Below are 22,584 nucleotides of genomic sequence, written 5' to 3'. Positions count from 1 at the left end.
CACAACTCAGCCAATGAGAAGCCCCTATGCTTGGAACCCCCAGTTCAGTCCAATGAACTCTGTTTGTAACAGCCATTCTCCCAAGGCCCCCTCTTTTCCTCTATAGAACAGCGGTTCCTCTCCAGCCTTACGTATAATTTTGTCAGAGCTTACAAGTCTTAAGTAGTATTTCTCTGCTATTCCTGAATAAACCTATTTCTGCTGGGAAAAAATAACTGACACTGTTACTCTCATTTTTAATTTATTTTTTCAGACCGAGAGAGAGAATGAGCACGAGGGATGGGTGAGAGACAGAGGAAGTGGGGGAGAGAAAATCACAAGCAGGTTCCACATTCAGTGTGTAGCCCAACACAGGGCTTGCTCCCATGACCCTGAGATCATGACCATCGCCAAAGTCAAGAGTCGGATGAGCGCCCTTAACAGTTTTATTCTTTAAAAAAAAAAAAAAAATTTTTTTTAATGTTTATTTTTGAGAGAGACAGAGACAGAATGCGAGTGGGTTGGGGCAGAGAGAGACGGTGGCACAGAATCCAAAGCAGGCTCCAGGCCTGACGCGGGGCTCGAACTCATGAGCTGTGAGATCATGACCTGAGCCGAAGTCAGGCGCTCACCCGACGGAGCCCCCCGGGCTCCCCAACGGTTTTATTCTTAAGGCTAACACCTGCAATGTACATACCATTCTGGTTTAATGCTTCCAGTAATAAAGTCTGTTTTCTGTCTCTATCACCTGGGTGGGGGGTTTCTGCATTGGAAGAAGATTTTTGTTTTTTCACACCAACACACCCACCGACAGCATCGTGCGCCTCGGGAGCTACATATCCTCCACACATCTACCTTACTGGCAACTCCTGGACATCATGCGACATTTCACACCTCCCACATCACCTCCAACCGTATGGCCCCTGACACCTCACCCGCGCCACACCTCACACACAGTACAGACACAAACACACACCCAGCAGGTGGTGCTGTCTACCAGGGGACAAAGGCACCTCGGACCCAGTAGACGGGACTCCAAGGACCTCGCAGTCCCAGGAGATCTTCAGCCACTCTTGGTAGCCAGGCTGAGGGCACAGAGATTGCACCAGAAACCCTTCGGCCAGCCTCGAGCCCCACCTCGAGAGCCACTGCAAACTAGGGAGGCAGAGGGTAGCCCTGAGGACCTGGAACTTCCCTCAAGCCTCCTTCTTCTCAAACCTTGTTCAAGAGCTATAAGTGGTCCAGCCCCTGCCAAAAAATTGGGTCCTGTGGATGTGGAGAAGCTTTGGAGTGTGACTTCCTCCTGGGCAAGGCCCTATGCCGGAGGAAGCCCCCGTGCAAACGATCTTGGTGCTCTCTGGCTCCGGGCACACGGTAGGCTCCTAATAAACGCCAAATCATAATAAACTAATATTCAGCGTGCTTGCTATATCACCGTCATGAGCTTTACATCTAAGACACATTAAGGTAGGTAAAATCACCCCTATTTTACAGACCTCCGAACCACAGCACAGAGCTTGAGTCACACAGCTAGAGAGGGGTGAGCTAGGGTGCAAACCCAGATAGTCTGACCCTTTAAAAAAAGAGGAGGGGGGACGCCTGGGTGGCTCAGTCTGTTGGGCGTCCCATTCTTGGTTTGGGCTCAGGTCATGATCTCACGGTTCCTGAGTTCCAGCCTCCCGTCAGGCTCTGTGCTGACAGCGTAGAGCCTGCTTGGGATTCTCTGTCTCGCTCCCTCTCTGCCCCTCCCCTGCTCTATTTCTCTATCTCTAAATAAATGAATGAACTTAAAACAAAAACAGATAGTCCGGGGGTGCCTGGGTGGCTAAGCCGGTTAAGCATCTGAAATTGATTTCAGCTCAGGTCACGATCTCAAGGTTCATGAGTTCAAGCCCTGCGTCGGGCTCTGCACTGAGCACAGAGACTGCTTGGGATTCACTCTCTCTCTGGCCCTCCCTTGCTTGCGCTCACTCTCTCTCTCTCTCAAAATAAATAAAATAAACATTTAAAAAGTTAAAAAAAAAGGAAAAAGAGCAGATGGTCTAATTCTGGAGCACTGGGCTGGAAGTGGCACTCCTCTGTTTCCCAACTTCTGTCCACACTTCCCAGGAGCGGCTCCAGCCTGTGCGCTCTGAATCCCAGGGCTTCCTGCGTTGTCCCTTCACTCCTCCCTCCCCACTTATTTCTGGAGCTCCTGATCTTTGCCGTCTCCCGGCTAGGTACCAGGGGCACAGAGAAGACCCCGGCATGGATTTGCCCTCAAGAAGGCAGGATGTTTTTACCCGGAGTCACGTGCTCGAATGCTTCAGGCACAGGCAGGAAAGTTCAATGGACTGAAGCAGGTGGATGAAAGGTAATAGGGAAGGGTGGGGATTATGGCGATTTGGAGAGCTTCTTTTGACTGAAGGGTAAGGTGGGTGTTTGAATGCTGAGCTAGATCTGGATTTCTTATTCTTGCATTTTTTTTCTTTGCCACAGAAACTCCATTCCAAAATGGAAACCCCAGGTAATGCTGGAGGTACATATCCCACCTCCCACACTCCAAACATATACTATGCAAGATATAGGAAGTTTGCTTTTATTTTGAAGATTTTGTTTTTAATTTTTTTAATGTTTATTTTTGAGAAAGCATGAGCAGGGAAGGGGCAGAGAGAGACGGAGACAGAGAATCCAAAGCAGGCTCTGCCCTATCAGCGCAAAGCCCAGTGTGGGGCTCGAACTCACGAACCATGAGATCATGACCTGAGCTGATGCCAGACACTCACCCGACTGAGCCACGCAGGCACCCCTAAATATTTTATTTTTAAGTACTCTCTACATCCGACATGGGGCTCCGTAATCAAGAGCTGCGTCCTCTACTGACTAAGCCAGCCAGGCACCCCTCTTCTTTTTTTTTTTAATTAAAAAAAATTTATTTATTAAAAAAAATTTAATGTTTATTCATTTTTTAAGAGACAGAGAGACAAAGCACAAGCAGGGGAGGGGCAGAGAGAGGGAGACACAGAATCTGAAGCTGGCTCCACGTTCTGAGCTATCAGCACAGAGCCTAACGTGGGGCTCAAACTCACGAACTGCGAAATCATGACCTGAGCTGAAGTTGGCCACTTAACCAACTGAACCACCCAGGCGCCCCTAATAAAATTGTTTTAGATGTTTATTTTTGAGAAGGACAGAGTGTGAGCTGGGTGGGTCAGAGAGAGAGGGCGAGACACAGAATCTGAAGGAGGCTCCAGGCTCTGAGCTGTCAGCACAGAGCCTGACTTGGGGCTCGAACTAATGAACCATGAGATCATGACCTGAGCCAAAGTCAGATGCTCAAGTGACTGAACCACCAAGGCACGCCTTCTTCTTCTTTTTAAAATAGACATCTGAGCTCAACAGCAACACAATCTTCCTGGTGCTTGAAATAAAGAAGGAAATCAAAGCCACAATGCTGAGAGGCGGCTGAAGTCTAGCACTCCACGGGGACACCGAGATCCCTAGGATTGGGGTTTTCATACCCACAAGGGGACAGAGGTCAAGCTGAGGCCCCAGGGACAGCAGAGAAAGGAAACGGAGTGTCTTGCCCAAAACCAGGAGCTGAGAAAGGGCTGGGCACAGAAGACAGAAAAAAATCCACCCACGGGCCCTGGGATGCAGAATGGAAGCAAGTCACCCAACAGACAGTGGAGGGAAAAAGTCACTGCTGGCCCCCAGGCAGTGGGGCCCAGGAAGCTCAGGAGAAACATGAAGAAGTCAAAGAGACCTTGACATCACCATGGGCAAATTCAACCCATTATACAGATAATGGTAACCACACCATGCCCCCTCCCTAATGCTATTAGACAGTCGGGGAAACTGAGGGTCCCTGAACTTAAGTAAGTTACCTAAGGTCAGTTAGCAGGAAGTATTTAATTTCTCCATGACTCAGGCTTCCCAGGTGTAAACAGAATAATTTTAGCGTCCCTCCCTCAAAGGATTGTTGTAAGGATAAAATGAGATGCTACCTGTAAAGCACTTATTAGCACAATGCATGGCACAGAATAATAGTGTTAACACACAGAAAGTAAGTTGTAAAGGTTGAGAGATAAAGAAGGAAGACGGTCTCGAAATAACAGGGCATTGCGAAGAAAAAACGGGTACATTAAGCAAAATTCTGGCAATAAAGTGTATAAGTACTGAAAACTCTAGTCAGTCTTCTATAGCACATCGAACCTTCTGGAGCAGGAGAGGGACTGGGTCTCCAGTCTGGCACGGGGCCCCTCTGCCTCCCTCTCTGTCCCTCCCCCACTTGTGTGCCCGTGTGCGTGCGCACAGGTGCACACGCTCTCTCAAAAATAAATAAACGTTAAAAAAATACTTTTAAAGATGAAATGAGTTAACTGGTGTTGGAACGTAGGAGATGCTCAGTAAATTTTTTTTTTATGTTTATTTATTTTTGAGAGAGAGAGCGTGCGTGCGGTCAGGGGAGGGTCAGAGAGAGAGGGAGACAGGATCTGAAGTAGGCTCCAACTGTCAGCTCAGAGCCCAGTGCAGGGCTCGAACTCAGGAACCATGAGATCATGACCTGAGCCGAAGTTGACGCTTAACCAACTGAGCCACCCGGGCACCCCAGGAGATGCTCAGTACATGCCAGTGATGACTGCCAACTCCTGGATGGCTTTCTCTTCACTGGGCACCCCCAGCTGCTGAATAAATGGGGGCTAAACAACTCGATGAAGAGAGCGGCAGGCAAGTGAGGGCAACAGATGCAGGCGAAATCACAGGAGGGAAAAGGCCCCATCGTACCCAGGATGCAGCTCTCCGTCCTCTGCTGGATTCGAGAGGGGAGTACACACATCGTCACCTTCCCTCCCCCTCCCACACAAGGGCATTTACGTCATAGGATTAGAAGAAGTCACTGAATTTATTTGGAGTAAGTAAAGGGAGCCCAAGTTTGATTGGTACACACACACACACACACACACACACACGCGCGTGCACGCTCACACACACAGATATACACATCCGAGTCAACGCTGCTCCAGAAGTCGACACTGTCTGCTTGGGGTCCCAGATTTCAGAATCCAGTGTGGATCTCGGGGGCCTAAGGAGGCCCAGGCTATGTAGAAGAAATGGTGACGAGGAGGTTCCAGGAGCCCTTCCCCTGAACCCCAGGCCTCGGGAAACCTTTCCCCTCTCCCTCCCTGAGAACCACATCCACCCCTACTCCTCCCCCACTTTCTCCCCCTTCCTTAGAGGGCATTTCCCAGCTCACCTGGAAGGAATCACCTAGTGCTCCAGGTGCCCATGCGGCCCCCTCCTCCCCATGCTGGTTCTGGCCCATTGGGATTGTCCATGTTCTCATAAGAGTCTGCATCTGATTAGGACCGGGAGGAGTAAGGTACAGGTGGAGACAGAGTAGACTGGGAGGGGGTAAGTCTCAGAGGACAGCAGGGACAGCAGGAGAAGCACCCACCTTCCTCATGATTAGGACCCGGCTGGGCCCGAAGGGAGCGGAGCTGGGGGGCTGCATACAGGATCCCTCTCATATCCTCGTAGGACTGGGACCCTGCATGGGCAGGAGAGTTGGGAGGCCTAGCGCCATGCTGGGGGCTTGGGGAAGGGAAGTGTGGCCTGACATACAGAGGGAATCTGAGAGGCAGAGGAAGTGGAAGGCTTGATCCGTGGGTACTAGGAAGGAGTGATTACGGTCAGGTATGGATTAGATTATAATCCATGTCAAGAACCCAACCGGAAGAAGTCAAAGTCAGAGTCACAGTCACGAGGAGGTTGTAGAGACAACTGGGGTCAAAGCTGCCGTTTGCGCTGGGGCTGCAGTGAGGTGGAGGTCAAAATCCAGGCTGGAATCGGATTGGGATCAGAGCTGATGTTCACAGTTGGGGATGGGGTAAATACTGGGATCAGGATTGGGGTGGAGGTTAAGGTTAGGAGTCCATCTAAGACCAGGAGTAGGCCTGGGGTCGGAGTCAAGGTCAAGGTTGAGTGTGGAGTCAGCGCTGAGGCCAGGTCAACCCAATCTGGGCAAGGCAGGAGGGTCCCTAGCCATTTCTCACCAAGAGAGGTTGCCTCCCTGCTGGGATCCCAGGCAGACCCATGGGGGCTCAGGAAGCCTAGAGAAGGAAGAAGGAAGTTATTCCTGCTGGCCTCCAGGTCACCCCCCCACACACACACACACACACATTACCCTGACCATCCTCACACATACCTGCTGTCCTGGCGACTGGCTGGGCCAGCTCTTCATCCTCATTCTCATAAGACTCGGCTGCTGCAGGAAAAAAAGAGAACTCCTGAGACCACTCCTGCCCTGTAGGGGCGCCACAGCCCTCTGGGTCCTCCCAAGTCGCTGAGTTCCCGCAAGGACCCCAACTGACCGCTGGAGAAGGAGTCTTCATCCCCGGGACCCAAGGCGTCGTCCTCAGGGTTCTCATAGCCGCTGCCATCTGGTGGAGAAGGAAGGAGGTCCAGCGAGGGCCCAGAGCCCGCCGCTGAGAAGGTGGGGGCAGCCGCGGGGAGCGCAGTCTTACCCTGGGAGAGTTGGTCCTGCCCGAGGTTGGAGTCATTCTCGTAGAACTCGGAGCCCTCCTCACTGTCCGGCTCCTCATAGGCTTCCCCTTCCTCTTCTTCTGGGCCTGGGGTTTGGGGACACAAGTGGGAACCGAGTCACAGCCCCCGCCCCCCCCCTCCAGGCCCCAGTCCACTCCTCCTGACACAGACCGCTCCCACACGCTCCACGTGGGGACCCCTGCCCAGCCCCGCAATCACCTGCTGGTGGCGGGCTCCGGGGCCCCGCGGCTCCGACCTCCTGTACGTCGCTGCGCGGGTTTCCGTACGACTGGACGGCGGCCCCCAGGCCTGCAGCCCACCTTAGGGCGCGTCCTGGCGGGAGGAACGTTGTAACGGGGCGGGAGAAAAGAGATGGGGGCGGTCAAGGTTAAGGGTCTGCGAGGCTGGGCAAAGGAGAGGAAGCTGCGGGCTCGGCGGGGCACTGGAGGCTGTGCCAGCTGGGGGCGTGGCCTACGTCTCCGGGGAGGTGCGGCTCTCGGAACTGGACCTCGGGGCCCGCGTCCTGGGGGCGGGGCTATTAGCCCTGGGGTACCGCCACGGCGCTAGGGGCGGGGCTCCAATCTGGGCGGGACCCCGCGCCCGGGGGCGGGCTTTTTCCTGAAGGCGGCGCTCGGAGCTCGGGAAGGCAGGGCCCTCAGGGGATTGGAGTGACCGGGGAAAATGGGTGGGGTTCTAGCTTGGAGTCAGAGAGCCGGCGGTGCCTCCTACCCGTCCCAGAGGTGGGCGTGGGAAGGGAGAGCACGTTCCCGTACTGATTCTGGGCCCCGCTTCCCGGGGAAGGCGTCACTTTGAAGAACCTGGCGAAGGAAGAGGAGTTGCACAGTGAGGCCAGGCCCTTGGAAGATAAGATGTAGCCACTTGTGTTTAGCTCCTGTGTTCTGGCACAGCCTATTGAGGGGTTTGGGATCACTCCAAGGAGGTCTTCACAGAGGAGGTAGCTTTGGAGCTGGGCTTTGAAGCTTGGGCAGTATTTCAACGGTAGAGAAGGGGGAAAGACGTGCTGAGCAGAGGAAACCGTAAGTGCAAAGCATAAAGCAAAAGTGCAGGAATGGGAGACTGCGGGTGCGCTCGCATCGTTACCTTCTGGTGGGATCGGTCATTCGCTTTCTTTTCTTCCTGAGGATCAGGGCTGGTGGGAGTTAAGAGGAGTGATCAGAGGAGGCAGGGTGAAGTTTTGCGGGGCACCGGGGAGGCCACTTGGGTCCATGGAGGGGATGGGACTTCAAAATCCAAGGGGCCCGGTAACTTTGGAGGGCGGTTAGAGGAGTTGGGGACAGGACTGGAGGCCTGTGGGGAAGGTATGCGAGGGGAGAAAGATGGTTGGTTGTCAGACTGGCCAGTGTTGGCTGTCCTGAGGAAGATGGGGTGGGTTAGGCAGATGGGCTGGGGGACACGACTCACCTCTTCGAAGATGAACAAAGCTCACCAGGGAACCCAGGCAGATGATCAGATAAAGTAATGGCACAACGGGGACTTTCCAGCCACCAGCCTCCAGCAGCCAGTGTCTTACTGATAGGGAGAAGCAAGTATGAGACGAGGGCCCCAGGCTGGCATCCTGCCTCCCAGCCCCGGGACCTCAAAGGACCGTAAATCTTGGGAACATGAGCAAGACACAGGTCCTCAAAATCACAAGCTACAAGGAGAGCTCTTCTCCCTCCCTCTGAGGTCACAGACTGTGCCCCAGAGCCTGACATGGGGCCTGGGGCAGTATCTATTGAACAAACCATGACTATAGTTAGACTCTATGTTAGGATTAAGGGGAGCATGTTAAGGACAGTCATTTTCAAAGTGAAGGACAGAGTCAAGTTCACAGGGTTAGAGGTGGGAAGCCACAGTGTGATGGGAGTGAAAGTTGAGGCTGAGTTTGAGAACTGTGGTTGGGGTACCACAGGAGGATTGTATTAAGGGGGACAGAATGGGCAGAGCACTTGTGACTGGGTTGATGGATGGGTGAGGAAAAGGAAAGATACCCAGGTTCCTGGCTTTGGCCTGTGGGCAGGTGGTAGTGCCCTTCACTTACACAGGGACACCCAAAAGACTACACTCCAGGAAGATGTGGGGTTTGGCTTTGTGTCTTTTGAGCCTGCAGTGTCTATGGAACATCAAATGGCAGTTCCAGGAAATGGCTGGGTGTGAGGTGTATGGAGCCCAGAATCGAGTCACTAAGGCACGGTGGCCTAAGGACCCATGGGAGTAGAGGAGGGCAAACAGGAAGAATGGGTAGACCAGGACGAGAGGGTGCTGACGGTGTAAGAAGAGGCCTCAGAGCTCCAACGGTGAGGATTGGGGAGGAAGGAGGACCCTGTCAAAGCTTATGGGAAGGAGCAACCAGGAGGAAGAGAAGACCCAGAAAAGTCGTGATTTGGAAACAAGGGAGGACGGAGATGGAATCAGTGTTCAGTATGGAAGCTGGGGTTTGGGAAGAGCCTGGTACTAGCTCTCAGGTTGGGGCGCCAAGGTTGACTGGCTTCCAGTTCTTCCCGGTAGCCCCACACGGGTGCCCCACAATTGGGAGAAACTCTACCTGACTGGGCAGTGACCTTCAGCTGCATCTCGATGGTCATGTTGCCATGGTAACAATGATAGGTGCCAGCATCTTGAGCGGTCGCCTGGGGCAGCAACAGAACAGCCCCTCCCCTGAGGGTGTCTAGGACCCACATCTCTCTGACCGGGGCATCCTCCCTCAGGTTTAAGTGCAGCAATGAGATGTTATGCTTCTTGGGGCGCACGAGGGTCCAGGAGATGGGGCCTCTGGCCACGGAGGCAGGGGGCACCTCACAGGGCAGCCAGAATGTGGAGCCAGGGGCCACGGTGACGTCTGGGGCAGGGAGAGCCAAGGCTAGGAAAGTGTAATCCTTGGGGTCTCCTCCCTGCAAACCCTCCGGTCCCCATCACCATCCCGCCTCCCTGGCACCCCCACTCCCTGGCATCTCCCCAGCACCTTACCTTGGTTGAGGCTCTGGTTCAGACCGCCGCTGGGCGAGGCACATTCAGGGTCTGTCTCCCAGATCTCAGGGTGGCCTTTGGCCCACACGTACAGCTGGGAGCTTGTGGGGTAACCAGAAGGGGGCTTGGGGCCCTCTGAGGACCTGTTCCCCAGGCCACAGCCTGGGTCATTTAGGTATGAAGCATTCCAGCGGAACAGCTCCCCTGGGAAAAGACCCAGAACCAGATACAGACACATCCAGGAGAGGAAGAGAGACAGAGAGGGACAAAGACCCAGAGAGAGCCAGAGAGAGAAACGGAACTCAGAGACAGACAAGAGTGAAAGACATCTGGAACAGCTCAGGGTGGAAGTCACGAAGCCACAGGAGTTTTTAGGAGCCACCTAAAACTAGCTGCGTGCCTGTCCCGCAGACCCTCCGACCCCTCCCTGCAAATCTGTCTTCACTGCCGGACCGTCCTCCATCCGTGGGGCCTCCCTCTTCTCATCCACCCCTCCCTGCCCTAGCCCAGACCTCACCGCTGCCCTCCACGCTGACTGTCCAGCCAGACTGCCAGGCCTGCTCAGAAGGGGGCCCCAGCTGGCACACGTAGAAGCCCCCCATCTGGTCAGAGACGTTGAAGATGAGGAGCTGGAGGCCCAGGGGCCCCTTCTGGATGCCCAGGCCTTGTGAACCTGGGTCCAGCTCTGACTGAGCCCCCTGAAACCAGGCCTGCTGCTCAGGGGGACCATCTGAGGGACCTTTGAGGCATGGCAGCTCAGCTTTGCCTCCCTCTGAGGAGAGAGAGAGATAGAGAGGAACTCTTAGCCCCCTTCATTCCTCGCACTGGGTGATAACCCAGCGAACCCACAAGCTGGAAGTGGATGAGCTCAGAGTCCTTCCGACCCCTCTCTGAGTTTTACAGATAATAAAATGAAGGCCCAGAGAGGATAGTTACTTGGTCAAGGGCACCCCGGCAGACCCAAGTTTCCAGCCCCAACTCCTTCCGTCTGTACCCTTTGGACGTACCTTTAGCCTCCACCAGCAGTGTTTTCTGGGGCCTGACTCCCTCAGGGGTGAGGAAGAGGAGGAAGAAGAGGAGAAGAGGAGGTGGCATGGCGGCCAGACTCCCCGGGGCACCCAGCTTGGCCGCGCGGTGGATGCTGGGGGCAGGTGGGGGCCTGGGGGGCACTGAACCATGAGTGTCTGTGGGGGCGGGCAGGCGGGCAGGCCGTTCCCCCCCACACCCCCCGGGGAGGAAGGGGTGGTCACGCCTCCAGTCCCCTTCCCTTGGCACCCCTCCGGACCCACAAAACCTGTCTCTACCCTGACACACTTATTTTCATCCCGACACCTCGCACCATGTGAGATGAGCTTATTTGTGTATCCCTTTCTGTTCCTCCCACTAGAGTATGAGCCCTCAAGGCAGAGACTTGGTCCTGCTCACCTCTGAATGCGCAGTGCCCTGGGACAGTCTTGGCACATCGCCGGCACCCAATAAATATTTGTTGAATTAAGTGGCTCCAGTTTTAGGGGCTCCCTCCTTCTCCCCCTCCCTCCTTCAACCTCAGGCTCTAAATCATTTCCCTTCACACACATACCCCATTCATTCATTCAGCCGACACGCCTTGGGCCTCCTTCCCACTCTGTACAGCTGGCCCGTCACACGTACTTTGGGATCTGGCAGACTTGACTTTGAATCCTCCCCGTCTACCACTTGGCTAAGTTCCTTCATTCATCTAAGCTTTAGTTTCTTTCTCCGTAAACTGGGGACAGTGATAGCACGATGAAAATCCCGTTTGTGAAGAGGCAACAGGACAGCATGCGTGCAGCATTTTTCGCCTGGCGCATAGTAGGCCCTCAGTTAGTGAGAGACCGCATCAGCCAGCGGCCAAGGGCGAGTGCCAGGTTGCTACTGCAGCTCCCGCACAGCAGTCCTGAGAGATGACTGGTGATCAGTGCCCCTTTGCTTCCTGGGGAAGAACTTGGGAAGCCCCTGCCTGCTTCAGCTATGGAAGGAACCCATTTAGAAATGGGGAAATTGAGGCCCCCAAAGGGCAGGGTGTTGCCTGAGATCACACAGGGAGCCCTAGAACTCGGGAATCCTAACTCTTAATAAATCTGTTCTTCTGCCCCCACTCCCACCCCGTCTCTCCCCTCCTTTCCTCTTCCTCCAGCTATCTGTCTCTCTGCATACGTGGCTGTGTCTCCACTTTCACTCTGCAGTCGCTCAGGGAAAGGGGCCAGGGACCCAGGAGACCTGCTTTCTCAGTTGCCAGTTCCCAGGCTCGTCTCGCTGGGCGGCAGCTTCCTGTTTGCTTCAGGCGAACCCCAGGGGACCCTCCAGCTGGTAGGGCCCCACTTCCCTTTGGTCGGGTTGGGGTGGCTAGGAGGGGGAAGAGTGGGGCATTGGGGAATCGAGAGGGTGAGGAGGCTCCGTTCGCTAGCTCCTCACTAGCTCTCCAGCTGCCTCCCCTGCACTTTCCCGCTTAGGACACCATAGGGACGGGGCGGCTCAGTCGGGTAAACATCTGACTCTTGATTTCAGCTCAGGCTGTGATCTCACGGTTCATGGGTTCGAGCCTCGCGTCTGACTCTGCGCTGACAGTGCAGAGCCTGCTTTGGGATCCTCTCTCTCTCTGCCCCTCCCCTGCGCTCGCTGTCTCCCCAAATAAATAAACTTACATATAAAAAAAGAACACTGTAGTGGTGTTTCCTCTACCTAAAATAAACACTCCACACCAAAATAAACACTCCACACCATGGCCTCCAAAGTCTGAGTGAGGCTGCACCTGCCTCCATTTCCCATCTCAACCCTCTACTACTCTGTCCCTCGCTCCAAACAAAGTCTTTGCACCTGCTGCTTTCCTTCCTGATCGCTCCTCAGCTTTTCACTTCACTGGCTCCTTTTTATCCCTCAGGCCTCAGATCAAATGTTATTTCCTCAAGGAGGCCTTCCCTGACCCTCCAGGTACCTTTGATTTCACACCCCTGTTTTATTTTTTTTCCCAGCGTTTGCCCCAATTCCCAAATATGCTTGTTTATTTGTTAATCTCTCAACTACTTCCTGCCCCAGACTGTTCACTCTTCAACAACAGGAATCTTTACTGGCTTGTTCCCTGGCATCTAGTAGGTGCTCATTAAGTATCTGTTGCATAAAAATGTGAAAATGAATGAAGGGAAACCAGGCCAGAAGGGGGAGCACTCCCTCCATAACCGTTCTACCTCAATTGTAGGAAGCATTGTCAATTACAGACCCAAGGGAAGAACCCTCCACAGGAGAGAATCATCCTCACAGGCCCCAACAGGAAAAGATGTACATTACATCTCCTACAAGACATCGACCATCCCTGCAACTCAGCCAAAGAGAAACCATTATCATCCTGTATTCTTGCTTTTCTCCAATGAATTTTCAGTCAATACAACCCCTCCCAACTTTTTTTTTTTTTTTAACACTTATTTATTTTTTGAGACAGAGAGCGTGAGCGGGAGAGGGGCGGAGACAGAGAGAGAGAGAGTCACAGATTCTGAAGCAGGCTCCAGGCTCGGAGTTGTCGGTACAGAGCCTGACGCGGGGCTCTCATGAACCGTGAGATCATGACCTGAGCTGGAGTCCGAGTCTGACACTTAACCAACTGAGCCACCCAGGCGCCCAGTTAGGATTCTCCCAACTTCTTCTTCTCCATAAAATAACATCCCTCTCCTGTATTTGCTGGGCTAGCATATAGTTTTTGCTGTCCCTTGCTTATCCTGAATTGCAATTGTCTGCTATTCCCAAGTAAACCGTTTTTTGCTGGTAAGACAAAAACAACAAAAGGAAATTAGGAAGAGTAAAGGAAAACTTTCTCTTCACTTCTCTCTCATGCACTCAGTCACCAGGGCTAGTCCGTTTTCATCCTAAGTATTTCTAGAATCAACTTCCTCCTCTTTGGGGGCTCTTCCCTTCCCAACCAGAACCAATTCAATAGCCTCCTTTGTGAGCTGTCTCCTATCTTTTGCTCTTTACCTACACTCTACACAGAAAGAACTTCCTTGGTATTAGTCATGTGCTCCTCCTGCTCAATACCCTTCAAAGGCTCCCGGGGCCTCAGGATAAAATCCAAGCCTGACAGTTGACTGGAGCCTTATTTATAGACCCCATTTCATTTCCTTCCCAAGACACTCTGCCACACACAGAGGGAATTTGAGGGCAGTAAACTGCTGGGGATTTATAAGCAGGAGTTAACCTGGCCTGATTTTTTTTTTTAATACTCTTTTTTTTTTAAAGTTTACTCATTTTTGAGAGAGAGAGAGCGAGAGAGAGAGAGAGAGAGAGGGAGACAGAGAGACAAACCCCAACGGGTGCTCAGCACAGAGCCCAATGCAGAGCTCAAACTCACGAACCACGAGATCATGACCTGAGCCGGAAACCAAGAGTCGGACACTTAACCAACTGAGCCACCTAGGTGCCCCCAGATTTTTTTTTTTTAAGTTTGTTTGTCTATTTAGTAATCTCTACATCCAACTTGGGACTCAAACTCATGACCCCGAGATCAAGAGTCTCACACTCCTCCCACTGAGCCAGCCAGGAGCCCCTAACCTGGCCAGATTTGCATTTTCTAAAACTCCCCCTGGCTGCAGGGTGGAGGGGAGGCGAGAGGGAAGCCAGAGAGATCAGTAAGGAAAGTGTTCATTCATTTGTTTATTCACCAAATGTTTACTATGTGTGGTTTTTTTTTTTTTGTTTTCTAAATCAGGTACTGTGCCAGGTGCTGGCGAAATAGCAAGGGACAAGACAAAGTTCCCAACCTCATGGAGCTTTGATTCAAGTTTTGGGGACCTGGAAGGGTAAAGGGGGACAGGCAATAAGTTAATCAATAAACAATTTCAGATGGTAAGAAATCATCTAATGGCAGACAGGTGATAGAGGGACCTACTTGAGACAGGATGGTGAGGGAAGGCCTCACTGAGGAGGTGTCTTCTGAGTGGGGAACACTTCGGAGGTGGGGAACAGCTTGGTGTGTTCAAATAAGATGTTTAGTTTCATTAGAAACTGTCATATTCCTGGGGCACCTGGGCGGCTCAGTTGGTTGAGCGTCCCGCTCAATTTCAACTCAGGTCATGATCTCGAGGTTCGTGGGATTGAGCTGAACATCTGGCTCTGCGCTGAAGTGTGAAGCCTGGTTGGGATTCTCTCTCCCTCTCTCTCTCTGTCCCTCCCCCACTCTCTCTCAAAGTAAAGAAAGAAAGAAAACTGTCACACTTTTTTTTTTTAAGTTTGTTTAATCTCTACACCCAACATGGGGCTTGAGCTTGGGACCCCAAGATCAAGAGTCACATGCTCTTCCAACTGAGCCAGTCAGGCACCCCAGAAACCATCACACTCTTTTCCAGAGAGGCTACACCGTTTGCATTTCCCAGCAGGAATGTAAGAGAACTACAGTTTTTCCATATACGTACCTGCATTTGGTATTATCACTCTTTTTTAAATTTAATAAATTAAGCCATCCTGGGAGGCGTGTAGTGATTATCTCCTTGTGGTTTTAATTTGCATTTCCCTAATGGCTAACGATGTTGAACATCTTTTCATGCATAGATTTCCCATCTCTGACCTCAGCGAAATGTCTATTCCTGTCCTTTGCCCATTTTCAAATCGTAATTTTCTAGAAGATTTTAAACAGGGATGACATATCGGTTTTGCAAAGATCACTCTAATTGCTTTGAGAATTAACTGAAGGAGCCAAAAGGCGACACAGGGGAACAGTTAGGAGGCATTGTGGAAGTTCGGGAGATAGGTGGTGGGGCTGAAGAAAAAGGGAGACCTTCTGGAATATTGTCCTTTGGAGGTAGAGCTTCCAGGACTTGGAGGCTCCTGGAATGTACTCCACAGCGGGAGAAACGGGTTTGGGAGAACGGGAATCAGGATACTGCACTTGTTTGAGCTGCCGGTCACCCGTCACCGTCTAAGGGAAGATGTCAGGTCGCCGGTGGCCAAGTTCATAGATAAAGAGACCTTGATTTAGGCCAGTGGCCCAGGGAGGAGAGGGATTTGCGAGGCACAGGCAGGGGGAAGGAGGATTAGAAGGGGGATTAATGGTTGAGTATCAAGGTGGGGGTGGGGACGTGGAAGGTTCTGACTTCTCCAACGGATAAGGGGACCCCGGCGCCCAGAAAAGTTAAGCTGACCCAGCCCTGCCGTGGAGGTACAGGCAGGGAGGGGTACATTACAATTCGCTGTAACGTAAGCCAGGCATCGGCAGCAGGGGACCAGGGGCCCATCTAGGGGCTGGCTGCGGGACTCGGGAGACACCGCGAGAGCTTCGCCTTCTTTAGGCTGAGGCCGGCGGGCGTCTCCGAGGAGGTGTAACTTGAGCAGAGTTTCCAAGGTCACGCGGAAAAGCCAGAAGACCTTTGATGAAAGAACTTCGGGGTTTGAAGGACAAGCGCCCTTCTCGAACATCGCTGCCCAGGAAAGAAGGCGGGGAGGGGCGGGGCCTGGGGCCGCGGCCGGGCTCCGGCTCGGAAATCTTCGGCCCAGGCTCGGCAATCAACCTCCAGCTGCGGTCTGGGCCTGGAGCCCGGGGCCGATCCGGAAACAGCCGAGCGGATCCGGAAACAGCCGAGGGGACCCGGAAGGGGTGAGCGCCGTCACCAGGGAGTGCTGGAACCCGCCGTTTGCGCGGAGGCGATGGCGGCAGCTGCGCCGGCGGTCGCGGGCGAGGATGGCCGGCGACGGCAGCAGGGGGCCGGTACGTGAGGGCGCGTCCGTGCACGCGAGGGGCGACGGAATCGGAGGCGGGGCCGAGCTCGGAGCCGGGGGACGGGGGTGGTGAGGGGAGCCTGGAGAAAGGGGCGGGGCCACGCCGCCGGGAGAGAGGGGGCGGGGCCTGCGGCCACCGGAGGAGGGGGCGTGGTCTGGCGGGGCAGTGGCAGGTGAAAGGTGGGGCTCGGGGAGGGGAGGGGCGGGGCCGTTGGAAGGGAGGGGTCTAGCCTGGAAAAAGAGGGGTGGTGGGCGGGGCTCCAAGCAGCACGTGGCACGACGAGGTGAGAAGGAGGCGGAGGAAGAGGCGGGGTCGGGAGCGGGGCGGGGCGGGGCCAGGAGAAGGTGCGAGGATCGCGGCTGCGGTACTAGGTGGCAGGACTTGCAGATTTCGTAGTCTGGGGTATGGGGAACGTGGGAGTGATGGGAAAAGAAGTTGACCCCTGCCCTCCACAGCGCCGGACACCCATTCCCAGGAGGGCGCGAAGGTTGAGGCCGAGTCAGAGGAGCTTGGCCGGCTTCGGGCGGAGCTGGCAGGCGCCCTGGCGGAAATGGAGACCATGAAGGCTGTGGCGGAGGTGAGCGAGAGCACGAAGGCGGAGGCTGTGGCTGCAGTGCAGCGGCAGTGCCAAGAGGAGGTGGCTTCTCTGCAGGCCATCCTGAAAGGTGAGGCAGGGACTCTTCCCAGACTCCCTGGCGGCCCCCTAAGAGGGAAATGCATGACAAGAAAGGGGTAGATAAGCTGTGGGGTAGGTTAGCAGGCTGCCGAGCACAGGACAGGCCTAAGGGCCCAGAGGAAGGGGTGCCCCTTTCTGATTTGGATAGAGGTCCTGCCTGTGCTAGAAGCAGTTCTGTGACTTCACTAAGCTTAGCTCCGAGCCTCTACCTGTACCCTTGCCTGGTGTCATTTCTTGTCCCTCACCGATGACTGATCAACCCTGAAGATGAGCAACTTTTCAGTTCCTGGAACCGGCCTCATGTAACCCCTGGGCTTCAGACTCCTCTCTGGGCCCAGTCTCTGTGAGTCTAACCCTCCGGTTTCCTTCCTTCCTCAAGCACCGCTACATTTGCACTGTCTCACACATGTTCAGACTTCCCTCCCTCCCTCCCATTCTCTGTACTTGAGATGCACCAGCTCACCGGGCCCCAGATCTTCCAGCCTCTGTTCTTTTTTTTTTTTAATTTTTGTTTAACATTTATTTATTTTTGAGAGAGTGAGACAGAGCACGAGTGGGGGAGGGGCAGAGAGAGGGGGGCACACAGAATCCAAAGCAGGCTCCAGGCTCTGAGCTGTCAGCACAGAGCGGCACAAGGCTCGAACTCACGGACCGCGAGATCATGCTTACCCGGCTGAGCCACCCAGGTGCACCCCTGCCAGCCTCTGTTCTTATTTCCCCCTTCTCCTCTAGTCTGAGTCCAGAGTCTCTGAAATAGCCTCCAGCCCTGTCCCACCCCTCTGCTTCTGTGGCCCCTGCTGGAGTGAAGCTCTTGACAGCTCCCCTGGACGGTGCCCCAGCCTTCTCACAGGTCTGACTCTATAGTCTGGCCTTGACATTGGCTTCCAGAGTAAACTTCCTAAAATTCCCATCTCACAGAGTCATTTCCTTTTCTAACAACCACTGCTGGCTCCAGACTTCTCTGGGGCCGTATTCCCTGCATTTCAGGCGTCCACATAGCACCTGTGTGCCATGGCTGTCTCATACAACCTACTCTGTCATCTACTTAGTATTCGTTCTTTAGATAGACCGTTTTGTAAAAACCTGCATACATTTATTTAAGTTTGCTTATTTTTTTTTGAGAGAGAGAGGGAGCCAGAGCAGGGGAAGGACAGAGAGAAAGAGAGGGAGAGAGAGGATCGCAAGCAGGCTCTACACTGACAGCAACGGGTCGTGAATTCACGAAACATGAGATCATAACCTGAGCCGAAATCAGGAGTCAGATGCTTAACTGATTGAGCCACCCAGGCGCCATGCGTACGTTTATTTTAATTTTTTTTTTTCAACGTTTATTTATTTTTGGGACAGAGAGAGACAGAGCATGAACGGGGGAGGGGCAGAGAGAGAGGGAGACACAGAATCGGAAGCAGGCTCCAGGCTCTGAGCCATCAGCCCAGAGCCCGACGCGGGGCTCGAACTCACGGACCGCGAGATCGTGACCTGGCTGAAGTCGGACGCTTAACCGACTGCGCCACCCAGGCACCCCACGTACGTTTATTTAAAAAAATTTTTTTTTTTAACGTTTATTCATTTTTGAGAGACAGGGAGAGACAGAGCATGAGCAGGGGAGGGGCAGAGAGAAAGGGAGACACAGAATCTGAAGCAGCTCCAGGCTCCGAGCTGTCAGCACAGAGCCGGACGTGGGGCTCGAACCCACGAACTGTGAGATCATGACCTGAGCCGAAGTCAGACGCTCAACCGACTGAGCCACCCAGGTGCCCCACCACGTACGTTTATTTTAAAAGAAACTTCCATGATACCTGGATGGGTGCCTGGGTGGCTCAGTTGGTTAAGCGTCCGACTTGAGCTCAGGTCATGATCTCGTGCATGGTTCGTGAGTTTGAGCCCCATGTCAGGCTCTCTGCTGACAGCTCAGAGCCTGGAGCCTGCTTCAGATTCTGTGTCTCCCTTTCTCTCTCTGCCCCTCCCCAACTCATGCGCTCTCTCTCTCTCTCTCTCTCTCTCTCTCTCTCTCTCTCCCTCCCTCCCTCCCTCCCAAATATAAATAAACATTAAAAACAATAAAAAATAAAACTTCCTGTCTGTATAAGAGAAACCAAGTGTGTCCTAAATATGATAATACAGGTTTCCCCCACTATGTAAAAGTAGAACATTGCAATGAAAATTTTCTAAGCCAAAATAGCATGTAAAGTGAAGAAACAGTTACCATTAATTGACGTGGAAAATTGTTCGAGTGGTCCCAGACCCAAAAAATAGCCCCTCTTAGGCTTTTCTGATACTGTAGGAGACGTTTGGCTGACGAATGCACAAAATAAATGGAGATAAAAGCACGGATGACCATAGACGCGGTTCGAAGCTTTGATGCCCCCAGAGGCTGAGTGTAGTGCCCTGGGAGCTTGCTGGGGCCACTCTTGCTGTTCCGGATATGTGCTGCCTCCGTCACGGATCCCTGTAAAACAAACACTACACGCTGTTTTCACTTTTTGTCTGTTTTGTTTGTTTATTTATTTTTTGTAAAAGTGAAAATCTTTGATTTCTCCTGGTAAAAGCAGGTAGTAATGTAGGATTATTGTAAAAACAAAGTGGTATAATGGGGACTTTTGAAAAGTGGGGCACACGGGGCGCCTGGGTGGCGCAGTCGGTTAAGCGTCCGACTTCAGCCAGGTCACGATCTCGCGGTCCGTGAGTTCGAGCCCCGCGTCGGGCTCTGGGCTGATGGCTCGGAGCCTGGAGCCTGTTTCCGATTCTGTGTCTCCCTCTCTCTCTGCCCCTCCCCCGTTCATGCTCTGTCTCTCTCTGTCCCAAAAATAAATAAACGTTGAAAAAAAAAAAAAAAAGTGGGGCACACCTGTAGTTGTCACGGTCGCGATCATCATCCTAGTTAACGTTTATTGAGCACTTACTGTGGGCCAGGCTCTGAGTTAAGTACTTTTTTTTTTTTTTTAAGTTTATTTTTTTTGTCGGAGAGGGGCAGAGAGAGAGAATCCCAAGCAGGCTCCGTGCTGTCAGCACAGAGCCCGACGCGGGGCCCGAACTCATGAACTGTGAGATCATGGCCTGAGCCGAAGTCGGACGCTTAACTGACAGAGCCACCCAGGCGCCCCTCACATAAAAGGTTTTTAAAAAGCCTTTTTAAAAAACGCTTAAAAAAAAAAAAATTAAAAAGTGGCCCCGTTCCACCCACCATCACCTCTACCTCCCACTGACCTGTAGGATAAATCCAAACCCCTTGGTAGGGCGTGCACGGTCTCAAGAACCATCCCCTGCCACCCTGTCCCCGCTTTCCAGCACGTCTCTGCGGGGGCCTTCACCCCAGCTCTTGCGACATGCCCACCGTGCCCCCCGATACACCATCTACTTTCCCACCTCTGAGCCTCTGCTTGCACCTGTGCTATGCTAATGTGTCCTTCTTTCCGCCACCTGCTGGTGTCCTCTCGTGGCCAGGCAGGCGGAGTGAAGAGCTCCGTGCTCTAGGATCCACAAACCCCGGAGTGGTCCTCTTGGGGATGTTCTCCCGCTGCTTTGTCACTATTTCCGCAGCTTCCTTCCCCGTCCGAACGTGGGCTTCTGGCGTCCGGGTTTGTGATCGATTCGTTTCTCTAGTTCCAGAGCCCCACGCGGAGTCTGGTCCAGAGCAAGAACGTACTACTGTCGTTGGAGGTTGATCGTCATTGGTACATATTAACAGGAGTAGATATCGTGTCTTCAGCATTTGTTATGCACCGGGAGGAGGGCTGAACACCTTCCAGGTGTCATTTCATTTGATAACCCAGCAGGGTATTCGTAGTGTCCCCATTTTGCGGCAGAGGACCCCGGCGCAGAGGCTCATGACCCGGGGCCGTCTGTCCACAGAGCCCACAGTCTCCATCGCTCCGGTGAATTGCCTCGCAGAGAGCGGCAGTGATAGAGCACCGCCTCCTCACCCCCAGGGAGGGCCAGCGCACTGACCCTCCCTCTCCACTGCCCTTCCTGCCCCTCCAGACTCCATCAGCAGCTATGAAGCCCAGATCACTTCTCTGAAGCAGCAGCAGCAGCAGGACTGTGAGGAGAAGGAGCGGGAGCTGGGGCGCCTGAAGCAGCTGCTGTCCCGGGCTCACCCTCTGGACTCCTTGGAGAAGCAGATGGAAAAGGTTGGGGTGACCTCCCCCGGCCCCAGGATATGGAAAGATGTTGAGGCAGTCAAGGTGACCACGGGGCACAGGGATTGTCGGGCAGATCGTTGGGAGCAGGGCACCCAGTCATAATTCTGGGTGTGGCATGTACTGGCTCCATACTTGGTAAGGTCCTGGCCCTGCCACTTTCAGGAGGGCTGGCCAGGTTTGTTTACTTCCAAAATGAAGGAGATCGTGTAGGCGGAAGGGGGCTGACACTTCAGGACAGCTTTCATACACAGGGCACTGTGATAACTGCGGGCCAGACCCCGTCTTTCCCCTGGAAGAGTGGTCCATTAGACCCATTTCACAGATGAGTAAGCTGGGGTTTGAAGGAGTTCAGCGGGTCTCCCCAGGTTGTGCGCATAAAAAAAGCAGAGTGGGAATTTCAAAACCTAGGCAGTCTGGTTCTAAAATGTTTGTCTAGGCGGTCTGGTTTTTGTTCTTAATCTCTATGGCGCATCGCCCCCCCCCCCCATTACTACTGGTGTCATTAACGGGGTGGGAGCTGATTTGCTGATCTTTTAAAGCAAATTCACATCGTTCCCTCATTTCATGCACGAGGAAACTGAGGCTCGGGAAGTGTAGTAACCGGCCTGGGTAGAAAGACAAAGATCAAAATAGGAGTCCAAGAAAGGAGGCTTGTGACGCACGGCTTGCGGGCAGAGGCTGCTGCTCGTGCTCGAGTGTTGCTGGGGAGCAGTTACACAGGGCGGTGAGGGAGGGGGCTCTGCAGGGTGGAGGCCTGGTGCGGCGAGCAGAAGCACAGGGGGCCTAGAGACATGGCAGTTCAGCCCCGGCCCGCCTCCTGCGTCCTGCCGTCATCCACCCAACGCATGGCATCCGCACAGCGTATACTCCCGGGCCTCAGATGGGACCGAAGTGTTTTGTTTGGGCCACGCGAGCCTCCCCTGCCTGTTGCAACTGTTCCCGCAAGGGATTTGGAGGGTTAAGCTGAGCTTGCTTGAGACAGGATTTTGGGTGATTCAAGAGGTAGAAATGGCATGGATTGGAAGAGGATGGGTAACCGGCAGATTTCAGTCTTGGACAGCTGGGTAGGTGACCTAACGCCCAGAAGAGGAGAAACGTTGTCGTGAGTGGTTCAGATTTGGCTGTACTTGGATAGAGGAGGCTGTGTGACATTCAGGGATGGCCAGAGACCATTGCATTGGCTGTGCAGGTTCAGCAGGATCCCAAACCTGAAAGCAGACCAAAAAGAAATTGCTAGCAATGCGGGGGTGATGGGACTAAAGGACGTACTAATTAGGATGAAATTTGAAAACCCAAACCAACAGTGGCTTAAATAAGATAGAAATTTATTTTCCTTACAGTCCACAGGTAGACATTCCAGGACTGATGCCAGGTCAACAAGTCACTAGGAACCCAGGTTCCTTTTAGGTTACTGTCTTGCCGTAGGTAGCTTATTGCCTCATGGCCCAAGATGACTGCTGGAGTGCCAGCCATTATGTCCACATTCTAACCGTCGAGGAGGAGGGGGAGGAGTAAAGAAAAGCCCACCCTCTCCCTTTAAGGAGTTGCCCTGGAAATTTGTGTTTACATCTCCTTTG

The 22,584-nt window shown here is 53.4% G+C and overlaps 2 protein-coding genes across 8 annotated transcripts in view; one reads left to right on the top strand and one right to left on the bottom strand.

The window, feature by feature from the left end:
- Window positions 1–4,845: 4,845 nt before the first annotated feature.
- CD19 (CD19 molecule) lies at window positions 4,846–10,603 on the bottom strand. 6 transcript variants are annotated; one of them, XM_047087690.1, is made up of 15 exons: window positions 10,479–10,602; window positions 9,989–10,243; window positions 9,472–9,675; window positions 9,050–9,364; window positions 7,927–8,034; window positions 7,606–7,654; window positions 7,234–7,322; window positions 6,724–6,837; window positions 6,486–6,590; window positions 6,333–6,401; window positions 6,167–6,226; window positions 6,015–6,071; window positions 5,417–5,509; window positions 5,216–5,317; window positions 4,846–5,059 (listed from the first exon to the last, which is right to left on the bottom strand). In XM_047087690.1, exons 1-14 carry the CDS (start codon window positions 10,564–10,566, stop codon window positions 5,226–5,228), a joined length of 1,698 nt encoding a protein of 565 aa, XP_046943646.1. In that variant the 5' UTR covers window positions 10,567–10,602; the 3' UTR covers window positions 4,846–5,059; window positions 5,216–5,225. The 6 variants fall into 6 exon arrangements, 5 of the variants coding, with proteins under 5 accessions (XP_046943646.1, XP_046943647.1, XP_046943649.1 ...); XM_047087691.1 differs by having other exon boundaries at window positions 6,167–6,223; XM_047087693.1 differs by having other exon boundaries at window positions 6,167–6,223; window positions 9,050–9,343.
- Window positions 10,604–16,056: 5,453 nt separating this feature from the next.
- RABEP2 (rabaptin, RAB GTPase binding effector protein 2) overlaps window positions 16,057–22,584 on the top strand; it is a 12,456-nt gene continuing 5,928 nt past the window's right edge. The window contains exons 1-3 of one of the 2 annotated variants that reach the window (XM_047087112.1): window positions 16,057–16,177; window positions 16,645–16,854; window positions 20,847–20,995. In XM_047087112.1, coding sequence (XP_046943068.1) covers window positions 16,117–16,177; window positions 16,645–16,854; window positions 20,847–20,995 — 420 coding nt within the window. In that variant the 5' untranslated portion in view covers window positions 16,057–16,116. The remainder of the gene's footprint in view (window positions 16,178–16,644; window positions 16,855–20,846; window positions 20,996–22,584) is intronic. The other variant, XM_047087111.1, reaches the window with a different exon arrangement.

Source organism: Lynx rufus, unplaced genomic scaffold (assembly GCF_022079265.1).
Source record: "Lynx rufus isolate CCGP_SWC_20201006 ecotype Redwood Valley unplaced genomic scaffold, mLynRuf1.p SCAF_23, whole genome shotgun sequence".
Taxonomy (NCBI): Eukaryota; Metazoa; Chordata; class Mammalia; order Carnivora; family Felidae; genus Lynx; species Lynx rufus.
The sequence above is the reverse complement of the archived record's forward strand: the minus strand, read 5'-3'. Positions and strand labels throughout refer to the sequence as shown.